The 15,011-nt window shown below is 45.1% G+C and overlaps 1 protein-coding gene across 1 annotated transcript; it reads left to right on the top strand.

Annotated features, from left to right (window-relative positions):
- Positions 1 to 3,243: 3,243 nt before the first annotated feature.
- LOC124681630 (protein MIZU-KUSSEI 1-like) lies at positions 3,244 to 4,086 on the top strand. The gene has a single exon (XM_047216504.1). It carries the CDS (start codon positions 3,244 to 3,246, stop codon positions 3,976 to 3,978), a length of 735 nt encoding a protein of 244 aa, XP_047072460.1. The 3' UTR covers positions 3,979 to 4,086.
- Positions 4,087 to 15,011: the final 10,925 nt, after the last annotated feature.

The raw sequence follows: 15,011 nt of genomic DNA, 5'->3' as shown, positions 1-15,011 counted from the left end.
GAAAATTTATGAGAAAAACATATACACATATTAGAAATCAAATACTGAGAAAATTCAGATATGTATTGTGTAACATGTAATTTATAACCTAGAGATATCTTGAGAGAGAGAGAGAGAGAGAGAGACGATTGTTGGAGAGCTCATAGCATGTTTTTTTTTCCTCAGCTTGATCCATCAAGTCCATGGAAAGCAAGCAGAGTCGATAGCCTGAACCTGGGAATTTTGGAGAAGTGCAAAACGCCAGCGCGGAAGAGTAGGACCGTAGACTACGGACTGAGGAGAGGGGAGTTATCAAGGGCATGTACAGAATGGTGTCTGGCGGGTAAGCACATCCAGTTCTCCGGAACCTGAGGAAATCCAAGACGGGACGGAGAGTGGCTCACCAGCGGCGCGAGTATGAGGCAGACGCCCAGCCATATTGGAGCAAAATGCGTTGATGTGAACTGCTGAGGCACATGATAGAGTTTATATGGGGAAATTCAGCATGAACTTCTCGTATACCTGCATCAATTTGTTTTGCAGCTGTTTCTCACGGGAATCGTGGGAAGAGGAAGATGGAGTGTGATCGTGGACATTGATGGAGAGGAGGGTCTGATCTGTCGATCTGGATTCTGTTCGGTGGAGAAGATCATCAGAATTGAGCTGATTGGAATGAGCCAGAATATGGCACGGGCTGGCTGTTTTACATAACACACAGACCACATGGAAAATAAACGTGGGAAAAATGGTGATTTGTAGGACAGAAGAAGCGAATATTAAAAAGGGAAAATCGGGGAAGAAACGTTGACGTGGCAGTTTGCTGAGGTGGATAGGCTACATGTTTAAAGAATTAGTTAGTGGGGATGAACTATTTAGTTATTATAGATAACTGGGGATGGGGAGACGTAGTCTTCATGCCCTGCTAGCATTTACCTTGTGTTTCCTCTAGTTTCTGATTTGAGGGGTGGCGATTAATCCTAGATATGATGGGATCTGAGGGGGTCGGCCATGGAGATTAGACTCCGGAGGGAGGATACGCAGGAGGATCAATTATCCTTTTGCCTGGCCGCTGGTTCTGGCTCACCGTCGCATGCACAAGTGGGTTCGCTTGCGGGGGCACATCGGATGCAGGATCATCCCGGTGCTGTGACGGCGTGGTGGCGCTGCAGCCCGGCCAGGGCCTTTACGGGTGGCGGCGTGAGGGCATGGTAGCGAGAGAATAGGGAAGAAGGTTTCTATGATCCGGAGCTTTTTCGACAAGCTTGAGATATAAGATTTCAGATCCTAACAGCCCAAATATATTAGACATCGAAAATAAAAACATCCCGCCGTGGGAAAATTTCCTTCGTGCATTTTTTTCATTCCACGCCGACGCGCGCTACGGAAATTTGGTAGAGATGGGCTCTTCCCGGTATCTTTTCCGTCTATAGTTTGATTAAATTCACGATTCATTTGGTGGAACTAAATTAGATAGGAAAACGTAGAGACGGTGCATCGAGCAGTCACTTGTTTTCATAATTATTGGATAAGTAAGGTATTTGGTGGCTACATGCTGATTTTGTTGTAGTGGGCAAAATAAATAGCTGTCAATGCCAGAGTGAGGCCACACTTAACACATGGGTGCATCATGGCATGTCTCACATTGCTACCCATGGGATGTAGAATTATTTGGGGTAGATCATGCTCAGGTGCACCTAGACACCACTGCTACACATTCTCTTCCACAACCTCAGTTCTTCCATTCCCCACTACCACCATAGGCATCTCCCCAATAATGGCTAGCGGCATAGGCTCGAGGGGAGGACGTCTAGCACAACCTCTGGGCCATGGGCCTGGCCGAGGCCGAGATCGCCGAGGAAAGCGTGGTGGGAGTGGCCAGAGTCAGCCACCATCGTACCTCTCCGGTTTTGATTTCAGTGTCACCATCCACCAGGGCATGAACTGGGATAGGTTGTGCATGCCGTAGGGGTTCGCGTCGATCGTCGATGTGCAAGAGCCCCACCATGTCCTCCTGCGTGTGTCCAGCGCGGCCGACATGTGGTCCGCGGATCTGATATTCGACGACAAAGGGCAGATGTTCCTCCACAACGGCTGGAGGCGCTTCGCCCGCGGACACGTCATTAAAGTCAGGAACTTTGCCGTCTTCAAGTACGACGGCTACGGCGTCTTCACCGTCAAGGTCTCCAATGAGACCATGTGCTGCCGCCACTACCACACTAACGTGAACAAGTAGGAGACGAAAAGATGAAGAGGAAGTTTTTTACTATGTTTTTATTAAGTTCTTCTAATTTGCTTCATGCAAATTTGTCTCCCAATATGTATATGTATGAAATTTAGATTTGATCAAACACCGGATCGAATGGATCAGCCGTTGGGCGCCCCGTATTGACCGGCTAGACCGATACCCACTTTATGTCCGCGGGTCAGTCTAAACGGAAAGAAACAGACCACTTAAGTCGCTGTTTTAGGTGGGACCGTTAAAAGATACCTGAAATGTAAGAAATGCCACCCAAACCGACACGATCGCACTTTACCATTTACGGGAGCCTCAACCTAACCACGATAAGCCGCTAGGACAGTATGCAGCACGGCATATGCACGGCGATGGCCCCGGCCCAGTGTGAGCAAATACCTCGATGGTACAGAGTTAAGGCCTCCGACCACTTGACGCGCAAAGCAGATCAAGGCACACTGTTCGGGATTTTTGTGCGTTCACTGAACATCATGGAAGGCCGTGGCAGATGACTAAGCTGTAAAGCAAACCCAAATTAGTGGTAGTGGCGAATATTAGCTTGGCGGTATAACCGAAACATTGAAAACAATTTAAGTACAAAGGAGGGGGGGATTCAGAAAAAAAGTATGCATCGTTCACGGCTATTACTTTAAGTACGTGATGTGGTGTAGTACCGTGCAAGAACGATGTCTTTTTTTTTTTTTTTTGCGAATGTGCAATAACAACGATGTCAGTGAAGATGAAAGACCCATGTTCCCTATTCTAGGTTAATTTTGGTGTTTGCTGTCATCTGACGATATATATGAATATATGATCCCAAAACCCAAATGGTTTTCCAAAAAAAAAATGATTAAACGACCTCCCAACCCCCACGTCCACCTCCTTAAATAACGACGTAAACCCCTCCCCCTCCTTAACTGGGCTCCATCGAGGCAGCATTGCAGCAGCCAGCTGCACCGATTCATGCACCCCGGCTGAATCCATCAATCAATTCGGTCTCGGTCGATCGAGTGCATCACTCACCATCACCAATGCCATCCCTGATCGACGGCCCGGTCTCGCTGCGCTCACTGCTCCGTCCGGCCACCGATGACCGCCGGACGAAGCACGGCGGCGGTGGCGGCGGCGGCGTCGTGGGGCTGTTAAAGATGTTCAAGCTCGCACCGATGCTCACCACCGGCAGCAAGATGGCCGCGCTGCTCGGGCGGCACAGCTTCAACAAACCCCTCCTGGCCGACCACGCGCCAGCGGTGACGCTCTTCGGGCACCGGCGGGGGCGGCTGAGCCTCGCCATCCACGAGGACACGCGCGCGCCGCCGGCGTTCCTCATCGAGCTCCCCATGCTGGCGGCCGCGCTGCACAAGGAGATGGCCACGGGGACCGTGAAGCTGGCGCTGGAGAGCGACACGCGCAGCGCGCGGCGACGGCTGCTTGAGGAGTACGTGTGGGCCGTGTTCTGCAACGGGCGCAAGGCCGGGTACGCCATCCGCCGGAAGGACGCCTCCGACGACGAGAGGCACGTCCTGCGCCTGCTTCGCGGCGTCTCCATGGGCGCCGGGGTGCTGCCGCCGCCACCCGCCGAAAGGGAGGGCGCCACCCCGTCCAACGGCCCTGATGGCGAGCTCACCTACATGCGTGCCCGCGTCGAGCGCGTCGTCGGGTCCAAGGACTCCGAGGCGTTCTACATGATCAATCCCGACGATGGCAGCGACAACGGCGGCGATAGTGCCGCGGAGCTGAGCATTTTCCTAGTGAGGAAAAAGTGAAAGATAAAAAAAAAAAGTAAGCGGTTACAGTATCACGTACTACTGCTACATATACTGCTGCCTTGTGAATACGCGCATACGTACACACATACTTATGTTTTTGTGTGAAGAGAGACTATATAATGTGATATCGATTCTATTCAAATTGCGTCATATATACAAAAGTAAAATTAAACGTTATTCGTACCACGCGAAAGTTACTACAAGTCTAGGACGAGTTGCCAGCCAGATGATCATGTGAACTTACGGCGATGGCAGTTGCTAGGCCAATGTATATACCTGCCAGCTTTCCAGTTCCTCGCGACCTGACTCCTGAGAGTGCTATTAGCGACCAAATTAAATGTAAATCAATCGTGTGTGTCATCCGAGTGATCGACTTGATACAGTTGATTACCTATAAGTGGAATGATTTTTTGTGACCCACCAAATAACCATGTGTCACTAAAAAAATTATGTGGCGCACCTAGTTACGTGCACCACTAAATAGTGGCATTGCTGTGGCGCAGCAACTCTCCATACGCCACAGAAATCTTGTGGAGCCCGTGGTCAATTATTGAGTTGACCAATTCTCAGTATTTTCTGTGGTGTATGGAATGGCGCATGTGGCCAAATGCGTTACAGACTGTGGCGCATGCATGCGCCACAGATGTTTTTCCAACCATCCATACACCCCTAGATCGTCTTTTTAGTGTTCAAAAAATCACACAAAATTATAAAAACTTCAAAAAAATTCATATAAATCATGCTGGGACAAGTACATACTACATTAATAATTATTAAGGTTATTAATTAGATACGTGCTCGGGTCGCTAAAGATCAGTCAACTAGCGAGTTAGCTCGACTCAACTCGTTTAACAATCAAGTTCAGATTTAAAACTTGGCTCGACTCGAGTAGCTCGTTTAAAATAGTCAAACGGAACATGTATATTATATGATGCATTTTCATAATTATTTCGGCATAAGTGATACACAAAAATCATTAGAAATATGGCACCATAAAATATAGCTGATAAAGCACAACAATCAACAATAATACCACAAAAATAATATTAACGGGTTAGTAGACAAGGCACAAACCATATTTACAACAAACATTGCAAGAAAAGTCAACTACTTGAGCTTAGCCAAGTTGGCCGGGATGGATTAGCTTCCTTTGACCAAATTGTACATCCTAATGTTGATTTTTATCGAGCTAAATAAGCTACTCACGAGTAGGTGAACTCGTTTGACGATAAAAGTTGAAACTCGGCTCGACTCGTTATACGTCAAGTTTGAGTCGAGGCCAGTCAAGTCGCGAGTTACCCGTTTAACTCGCGAGTTTCTAGTTTTAATTTCAGGCCTAGCTAGGCCTTGGCAGCCCAATCGGTAGGGATAAATTGGTCACCCAATAGGCATGATCGCCTTCCCATAGCCGGATTGATCAAGTAGGGCATAGTTCCGTGTTTGCAACAAATCCTTCATCCGCATAGCAAACAAAATATACTATTTTAACTATTTTTCGCAATATTTTTTTAGAAGACGCGATACAAAATGTAAAAAAAATTAACAACATTTCGAATTCCAAAAAATTAATGGTTATGCAACACTTTTACACAACATTTCTTTGCACGATGATGTTATAAACGTGCAAAATAGTTCCACAAAACGGTGAAAAAATAAGAATCACAATATTTCGAAAAAAGTAACGCAACAAACATATGTTAGCAACATTTGGAAAGCATGTATGGAACATCAAAAAATACGAGGTAAACACAAACTTGTAGAAAATGCCTAGAAAACTTTGTAGCATTTCATGTGTTCTTTCCTAACAAAACTCATACGAGTTTGTTTCAATTTTAAAGCACATATGCAACATTGAAAAAATGCATAAAAAATAGTTGTACCCCTATCCATGTTGGCCCTGATCTTGACAATTTGTTGTTGATGGCCACAAAACGATTGTCCGAAGCCCGATCGACGCTTGAGAAGGAAACTAACACCCATTGACGCCGCTTCCCAATTTTGAAGCTCTACCATGGCCATGGAGGAGAAAGGTGTGAGTGGATGGAAACGGGCTCGTAGTGTCAGCGACTGCATGTAGCAGCGCGAGCAATAGCAACAACACGAGAGCACAGAGGTGTGGGAGGAGAAAACCCATGGAGGGAACATTTAGGTGGGCAGCGGTGCCTGCGGAAGAGTAAAGAAAAGAAAAGGAAAAAAAGGGAGCCAAATCATTTAGAGACCGGATCACTTACCTTGTGTTGACTAGGGCACTTGTGAAACTAGCGATTATGATTGGTATATGTGTTCCACTTGGCAGCTTAATCACATGTACTAGGCATTGCAGACAGTCGATGATAGGGACGTCATTTCTACCACCTACACCTCTTCCCATGATGTTGCTTGATGATGCAAAGGAATCTGAGAACCATCATATGGCTATAGTCCACGTTCCACTTCTCCTAGCCATATTGCGACGGGTCTATGTGGCGGGTGAGCGGAACTACGGAGGCGGCGGGTGCGTGTTAACTAAGGATGCAACGGTGCTATGGGGGTTCCACGGCAGCAAGAAGGAAGAAGATAATGTAGATGTACATGTAGAGTGCTATGGTGGCTGGACCACGTCGTATGAGGGATGGGTCAGGTTGAGATGGTATTGTATGTACATATGTAAAGAAATATGGGAGTATATATATTGGTCACTATGTGTGCTTGAGGGGTGTAATGATATATTTAGATGTATGTAGAGTTGCATTGGAATTTTTCCAAAGTTTGAAAGTTTTGGTGGAACTTTTCAAATAGCCCAACATCACACTGGCATATACTCACTCCATCCCAAAATGTAAGGCGTCTAAGGACTGATCAAAAGTCAAATTTTACTAACTTTAACCAAATATTTAGAAAAATATATTTACATCTACAATATTGAATGGACATATTAAGAAAATATATTTTATGGTGAATCTATTCATGTTGATTTAGTACTGTAAATGTTTATATTTTTATGTATAAACTTGATCAAATTTTAAAAAACTTGACTTTTGTCTAATTTTTAGACGTCTTACATTTTGGAACGGAGGAAGTATCTAATTAATCCCTAACATTTTCTCTTGAGACAATGGACCTGATATGAGAATCAAACATGCTTTAACTGTTGCGAATTAATTTGGAAGCAGTCCTCAGAAGATAAATAATGGATAGATGCATGCAAAAATTGAGCGCATAGATTGAACATGTGGACTAGTTACTATACATGCATAGTCATCGCACTCGCCAGGGACCAAATTAAAGATACCAGCTTCTTGTTCCCTGGTCCCATGCATCCGTCAAATCGCAGAAGCCAATGATGAGCACGAGTCATTGTTTAGCTAAGGGCATCTCCAGCCGGCGCGTGAGCGACCGTTTGTGTCCGCCGTGATCGGAAATGCGTCTGGGGCCTGTTTCAGCGGGGCGACGCAAGTGATCGGGCCGTCCGCGGAGACGCTCGGCGGTCGCAGAAAATGTCCGCTCGGTCCTCGCACGGGCCCGCCTGGCAGCGGCACAACTGCTTCGTCTTCCGCGGCATTACTTCCGGGCGGTGCGCTACAACCTTTGCAGGGCCGCGTTAATGGCGTGCCTCGGCTTCCGTGAGCATGCGCAGCGTCGATGCGTCTTCTTCGCCAGTACTGGCACCGAGGTGTCGCTTCGGCAGTCTGCGGCCGCGTTAATGGCGATGCCTCGCGTGGCGCGCAGCCGTCGCCTACCTCTGCGCACGTAGTAATGGAGATGCCACGCGTGGCGCGGCCGTCGCCCTACCTCCGCGCTATATATACAGGGGCGCGAGCATCTCATCTCCTCCCCACAAACCCTAGCCGCGCCGGACGCCATGAGCAGCGCCGGACGCGGCCAGGCTGCCGCGCCTCCACCTCCACCTTCACCTCCCACTTCACCTCCGCCGGCGTCGAGCTCTGATACGTCTCCGACGTATCGATAATTTCTTATGTTCCATGCCACATTATTGATGATATCTACATGTTTTATGCACACTTTATGTCATATTCGTGCATTTTCTGGAACTAACCTATTAACAAGATGCCGAAGAGCCAGTTGTTGTTTTCTGCTGTTTTTGGTTTCAGAAATCCTAGTAACGAAATATTCTCGGAATTGGACGAAATCAACGCCCAGGGTCCTATTTTGCCACGAAGCTTCCAGAAGACCGAAGGGGAGTCGAAGTGGGGCCACGAGGCGCCGCCACACTAGGGCGGCGCGGCCTGGCCCTTGGCCGCGCCAGCCTGGCGTGTGGGGCCCTCGTGTGGCCCCCGCGTTGCCCTTCCGCCTACTTAAAGCCTCCGTCGCGAAACCCCGGTACCGAGAGCCACGATACGGAAAACCTTACCGAGACGCCGCCGCCGCCAATCCCATCTCGGGGGATTCTCGGAGATCTCCTCCGGCACCCCGCCGGAGAGGGGATTCATCTCCCGGAGGACTCTTCACCGCCATGGTCGCCTCCGGAGTGATGAGTGAGTAGTTCACCCCTGGACTATGGGTCCATAGCAGTAGCTAGATGGTTGTCTTCTCCTCATTGTGCTTCATTGTTGGATCTTGTGAGCTGCCTAACATGATCAAGATCATCTATCCGTAATACTATATGTTGTGTTTGTCGGGATCCGATGGATAGAGAATACTATGTTATGTTAATTATCAAGTTATTACCTATGTGTTGTTTAAGATCTTGCATGCTCTCCGTTATTAGTAGAGGCTCGGCCAAGTTTTCGCTCTTAACTCCAAGAGGGAGTATTTATGCTCGATAGTGGGTTCATGTCTCCAGTGAATCTGGGGGAGTGACAGAAACCCCTAAGGTTATGGATGTGTTGTTGCCACTAGGGATAAAACATTGATGCTATGTCTAAGGATGTAGTTATTGATTACATTACGCACCATACTTAATGCAATTGTCTGTTGTTTTGCAACTTAATACTGGAAGGGGTTCGGATGATAACCTGAAGGTGGACTTTTTAGGCATAGATGCATGCTTGGAAGGCGGTCTATGTACTTTGTCGTAATGCCCAATTAAATCTCACTATATTTATCATGACATGTATGTGCATTGTTATGCCCTCTCTATTTGTCAATTGCCCGACTGTAATTTGTTCACCCAACATGCTTTTATCTTATGGGAGAGACACCTCTAGTGAACTGTGGACCCCGGACCTATTCTTTACATCGCATACAATCTACTGCAATTGTTCTTTACTGTTTTCTTGCAAACAATCATCTTCCACACAATACGGTTAATCCTCTGTTACAGCAAGCCGGTGAGATTGACAACCTCACTGTTTCGTTGGGGCAAAGTACTTTGGTTGTGTTGTGCAGGTTCCACGTTGGCGCCGGAATCTCTGGTGTTGCGCCGCACTACATCCCGCCGCCATCAACCTTCAACGTGCTTCTTGACTCCTACCGGTTCGATTAAACCTTGGTTTCTTACGAGGGAAACTTGCCGCTGTGCGCATCACACCTTCCTCTTGGGGTTCCCAACGGACGTGTCAACTACACGCATCAAGCAAATTTCGGCGCCGTTGCCGGGAGATCAAGACACGCTGCAAGGGGAGTCTCCACTTCCCAATGTCTTTACTTTGTTTTTGTCTTGCTTTATTTTATTTACTACTTTGTTTGCTGCATTATATCAAAACACAAAAAAAAATTAGTTGCTAGCTTTACTTTATTTACTGTCTTGCACTCTATATCAAAAACACACAAAAAATTAGTTTACTTGCATTTATTCTATCTAGTTTGCTTTATTTACTACTGCTAAAATGAGTAATCCTGAAGTTGAAGTTCGTTCATTTAAGCAACAAGGGGTAGAAAGTTTAAAAGATGTGTGGTATAGAATTAGTGATGCCCATAATAGATGCACTAAGAAACATTCCACCACTATCCTACTCAGGAATTTTTATGTTGGTATCTCTAGCTGGAATAGATATGTTCTTGATTGTCTCGCGGGAGGTAACTTCCTAGGCGCTCCCGCTTTAGAAGCTAGTTGCATTATTGAGAGTTTATTTGGAACACCACCTGTTAATGAAACTAAAATTGAAACCTCTCTTGAGGATGTTATGAAAAAATTGGAAACCATAGAGAAAAAATTTCCGAGTGTTGAAACTAAGTTGGAGATGTTACTTGATAAAACTGATGAACTTGATAAATCCTTAGGAGGAATTGATGAAAGAATTAGTGTCCTAGGAACTTGTGTTGTCCATGATGATCAAATCAATAGGATTGGTGAACTTGAAAAAGCTATGGGAACCTTGGGTTCAACCTTTTCATCTATAAAATTTAGAGAAAAAACTTATGTGGGTAAGGAGCAAAAGTTCATGTATGTCTCTAAAGTGCCTAAACCAAAGAAATATTATTATAGGCCTAAAATTGACAAAGCCCTTAGTACCACTACAGATGGGGGAGCTTATTGTTATAGAAGCGACAAGCAAATAACGAAGAACGAAACAAGAACACACGCAGGGGACACAAGATTTAACGTGGAAAACCCCTTCCAACACAGAAGGGGAAAAAACCACGGGCGCCAGCCAGCAAAACTTCACTATATCGGGAGGTGTTTACAAACGCCGTGGGTTATCTTATAATCTGATGAACCCTAGCCGGCGGCTTACAAGATGTATATATAGGCGGTGCCAACGATCCGTACCGTACGCTTCGGCCCAAGCCTCCGGCGACGGGCCTCGCTCCGCTCGTCAGAAGTTAGCCTCCCTTTAGTATATGAATTTGGATCACAATACAACACTTATGATATCAATGCTCCATCTCTCGATAATACTTGATATACACTTTCTGCGCCTAGCTGAAAGGCGTTAAAGAAAAGCGCTTATGGGAGACAACCCATGTTTTTACTACAGTATTTTTGTTTTATATTTGAGTCTTGGAAGTTGTTTACTACTGTAGCAACCTCTCCTTACCTTAGTTTTATGTTTTGTTGTGCCAAGTAAAGTTTTGATAGTAAAGTGAATACTAGATTTGGATTACTGCGCAGAAACAGATTTCTTTGCTGTCACGAATCTGGGTCTAATTCTCTGTAGGTAACTCAGAAAATTATGCCAATTTACGTGAGTGATCCTCAGATATGTACGCAACTTTCATTCAATTTGGGCATTTTCATTTGAGCAAGTCTGGTGCCTCAATAAAATCCATCTTTACGGACTGTTCTGTTTTGACAGATTCTGCCTTTTATTTCGCATTGCCTCTTTTGCTATGTTGGATGAATTTCTTTGATCCATTAATGTCCAGTAGCTTTATGAAATGTCCAGAAGTGTTAAGAATGATTGTGTCACCTCTGAACATGTTAATTTTTATTGTGCACTAACCCTCTAATGAGTTGTTTCGAGTTTGGTGTGGAGGAAGTTTTCAAGGATCAAGAGAGGAGTATGATGCAATATGATCAAGGAGAGTGAAAGCTCTAAGCTTGGGGATGCCCCGGTGGTTCACCCCTGCATATTTTAAGAATACTCAAGCGTCTAAGCTTGGGGATGCCCAAGGCATCCCCTTCTTCATCGACAACATTATCAGGTTCCTCCCCTGAAACTATATTTTTATTCCGTCACATCTTATGTGCTTTGCTTGGAGCGTCGGTTTGTTTTTGTTTTTGTTTTGTTTGAATAAAATGGATCATAGCATTCACTGTATGGGAGAGAGACACGCTCCGCTGTCATATGGACAAGTATGTCCTTAGGCTTTACTCATAGTATTCATGGCGAAGTTTCTTCTTCGTTAAATTGTTATATGGTTGGAATTGGAAAATGCTACATGTAGTAATTCTAAAATGTCTTGGATAATTTGATACTTGGCAATTGTTGTGCTCATGTTTAAGCTCTTGCATCATATACTTTGCACCCATTAATGAATAAACACCTAGAGCTTGCTAATTTGGTTTGCATATTTGGTCTCTCTAAAGTCTAGATAATTTCTAGTACTCGAGTTTTGAACAACAAGGAAGACGGTGTAGAGTCTTATAATGTTTACAATATGTCTTTTATGTGAGTTTTGCTGCACCGTTCATCCTTGTGTTTATTTCAAATAACCTTGCTAGCCTAAACCTTGTATCGAGAGGGAATACTTCTCATGCATCCAAAATCCTTGAGCCAACCACTATGCCATTTGTGTCCACCATACCTACCTACTACATGGTATTTCTCCGCCATTCCAAAGTAAATTGCTTGAGTGCTACCTTTAAAATTCCATCATTCACCTTTGCAATATATAGCTCATGGGACAAATAGCTTAAAAACTATTGTGGTATTGAATATGTACTTATGCACTTTATCTCTTATTAAGCTGCTTGTTGTGCGATAACCATGCTTCTGGGGACGCCATCAACTATTCTTTGTTGAATATCATGTGAGTTGCTATGCATGTCCGTCTTGTCTGAAGTAAGAGAGATCTACCACCTTAATGGTTGGAGCATACATATTGTTAGAGAAGAACATTGGGCCGCTAACTAAAGCCATGATTCATGGTGGAAGTTTCAGTTTTGGACATACATCCTCAGTCTCATATGAGAATAATAATTGTTGCCACATGCTTATGCATTAAAGAGGAGTCCATTATCTGTTGTCCATGTTGTCCCGGTATGGATGTCTAAGTTGAGAATAATCAAAAGCGAGAAATCCAAAATGCGAGCTTTCTCCTTAGACCTTTGTACATGCGGCATGGAGGTACCCCATTGTGACACTTGGTTAAAACATGTGTATTGCGATGATCCGGTAGTCCAAGCTAATTAGGACAAGGTGCGGGCACTATTAGTATACTATGCATGAGGCTTGCAACTTGTAAGATATAATTTACATAATTCATATGCTTTATTACTACCGTTGACAAAATTGTTTCATGTTTTCAAAATAAAAGCTCTAGCACAAATATAGCAATCGATGCTTTCCTCTTTGAAGGACCATTCTTTTTACTTTTATGTTGAGTCAGTTCACCTATCTCTCTCCACCTCAAGAAGCAAACACTTGTGTGAACAATGCATTGATTCCTACATACTTGCATATTGCACTTGTTATATTACTCTATGTTGACAATTATCCATGAGATATACATGTTACAAGTTGAAAGCAACCGCTGAAACTTAATCTTCCTTTGTGTTGCTTCAATACCTTTACTTTGATTTATTGCTTTATGAGTTAACTCTTATGCAAGAATTATTGATGTTTGTCTTGAAGTACTATTCATGAAAAGTCTTTGCTTTATGATTCAGTTGTTTACTCCTGTCATTACCATTGTTTTGATCGCTGCATTCATTACATATGTTTACAAATAGTATGATCAAGGTTGTGATGGCATGTCACTTCAGAAATTATCTTTGTTATCGTTTTACCTGCTCGGGACGAGCATAACTAAGCTTGGGGATGCTGATACGTCTCCGACGTATCGATAATTTCTTATGTTCCATGCCACATTATTGATGATATCTACATGTTTTATGCACACTTTATGTCATATTCGTGCATTTTCTGGAACTAACCTATTAACAAGATGCCGAAGAGCCAGTTCGTTGTTTCTGCTGTTTTTGGTTTCAAAAATCCTAGTAACAAAATATTCTCGGAATTGGACGAAATCAACGCCCGGGGTCCTATTTTGCCACGAAGCTTCCGTAAGACCGAAGGGGGTCGAAGTGGGGCCACGAGGCGCCGCCACACTAGGGCGGCGCGGCCTAGGTCTTGGCCGCGCCGGCCTGGCGTGTGGGGCCCTCGTGTGGCCCCCGCGTTGCCCTTCCGCCTACTTAAAGCCTCCGTCGCGAAACCCCCGGTACCGAGAGCCACGATACGGAAAACCTCATCGAGACGCTGCCGCCGCCAATCCCATCTCGGGGGATTCTGGAGATCTCCTCCGGCACCCTGCCGGAGAGGGGATTCATCTCCCGGAGGACTCTTCACCGCCATGGTCGCCTCCGGAGTGATGAGTGAGTAGTTCACCCCTAGACTATGGGTCCATAGCAGTAGCTAGATGGTTGTCTTCTCCTCATTGTGCTTCATTGTTGGATCTTGTGAGCTGCCTAACATGATCAAGATCATCTATCCGTAATACTATATGTTGTGTTTGTCGGGATCCGATGGATAGAGAATACTATGTTATGTTAATTATCAAGTTATTACCTATGTGTTGTTTAAGATCTTGCATGCTCTCCGTTATTAGTAGAGGCTCGGCCAAGTTTTCGCTCTTAACTCCAAGAGGGAGTATTTATGCTCGATAGTGGGTTCATGTCTCCGTGAATCTGGGGGAGTGACAGAAACCCCTAAGGTTATGGATGTGCTGTTGCCACTAGGGATAAAACATTGATGCTATGTCTAAGGATGTAGTTATTGATTACATTACGCACCATACTTAATGCAATTGTCTGTTGTTTTGCAACTTAATACTGGAAGGGGTTCGGATGATAACCTGAAGGTGGACTTTTTAGGCATAGATGCATGCTTGGATGGCGGTCTATGTACTTTGTCGTAATGCCCAATTAAATCTCACTATATTTATCATGACATGTATGTGCATTGTTATGCCCTCTCTATTTGTCAATTGCCCGACCGTAATTTGTTCACCCAACATGCTTTTATCTTATGGGAGAGACACCTCTAGTGAACTGTGGACCCCGGTCATATTCTTTACATCGCATACAATCTACCGCAATTGTTCTTTACTCGTTTTCTTGCAAACAATCATCTTCCACACAATACGGTTAATCCTTTGTTACAGCAAGCCGGTGAGATTGACAACCTCACTGTTTCGTTGGGGCAAAGTACTTTGGTTGTGTTGTGCAGGTTCCACGTTGGCGCCGGAATCTCTGGTGTTGCGCCGCACTACATCCCGCCGCCATCAACCTTAAACGTGCTTCTTGACTCCTACTGGTTCGATTAAACCTTGGTTTCTTACTGAGGGAAACTTGCCGCTGTGCGCATCACACCTTCCTCTTGGGGTTCCCAACGGACGTGTCAACTACACGCATCAAGCTCCTCCGAGGAATTCGACTCCGAAGATAGCACCGATCTCCTCCACCCGGTCAGGGACGCCGCGGCCCT

Source organism: Lolium rigidum, chromosome 1 (genome assembly GCF_022539505.1).
Source record: "Lolium rigidum isolate FL_2022 chromosome 1, APGP_CSIRO_Lrig_0.1, whole genome shotgun sequence".
In the NCBI taxonomy this organism is placed as follows: Eukaryota; Viridiplantae; Streptophyta; class Magnoliopsida; order Poales; family Poaceae; genus Lolium; species Lolium rigidum.
This window is presented reverse-complemented; position numbering and strand designations above follow the sequence as displayed.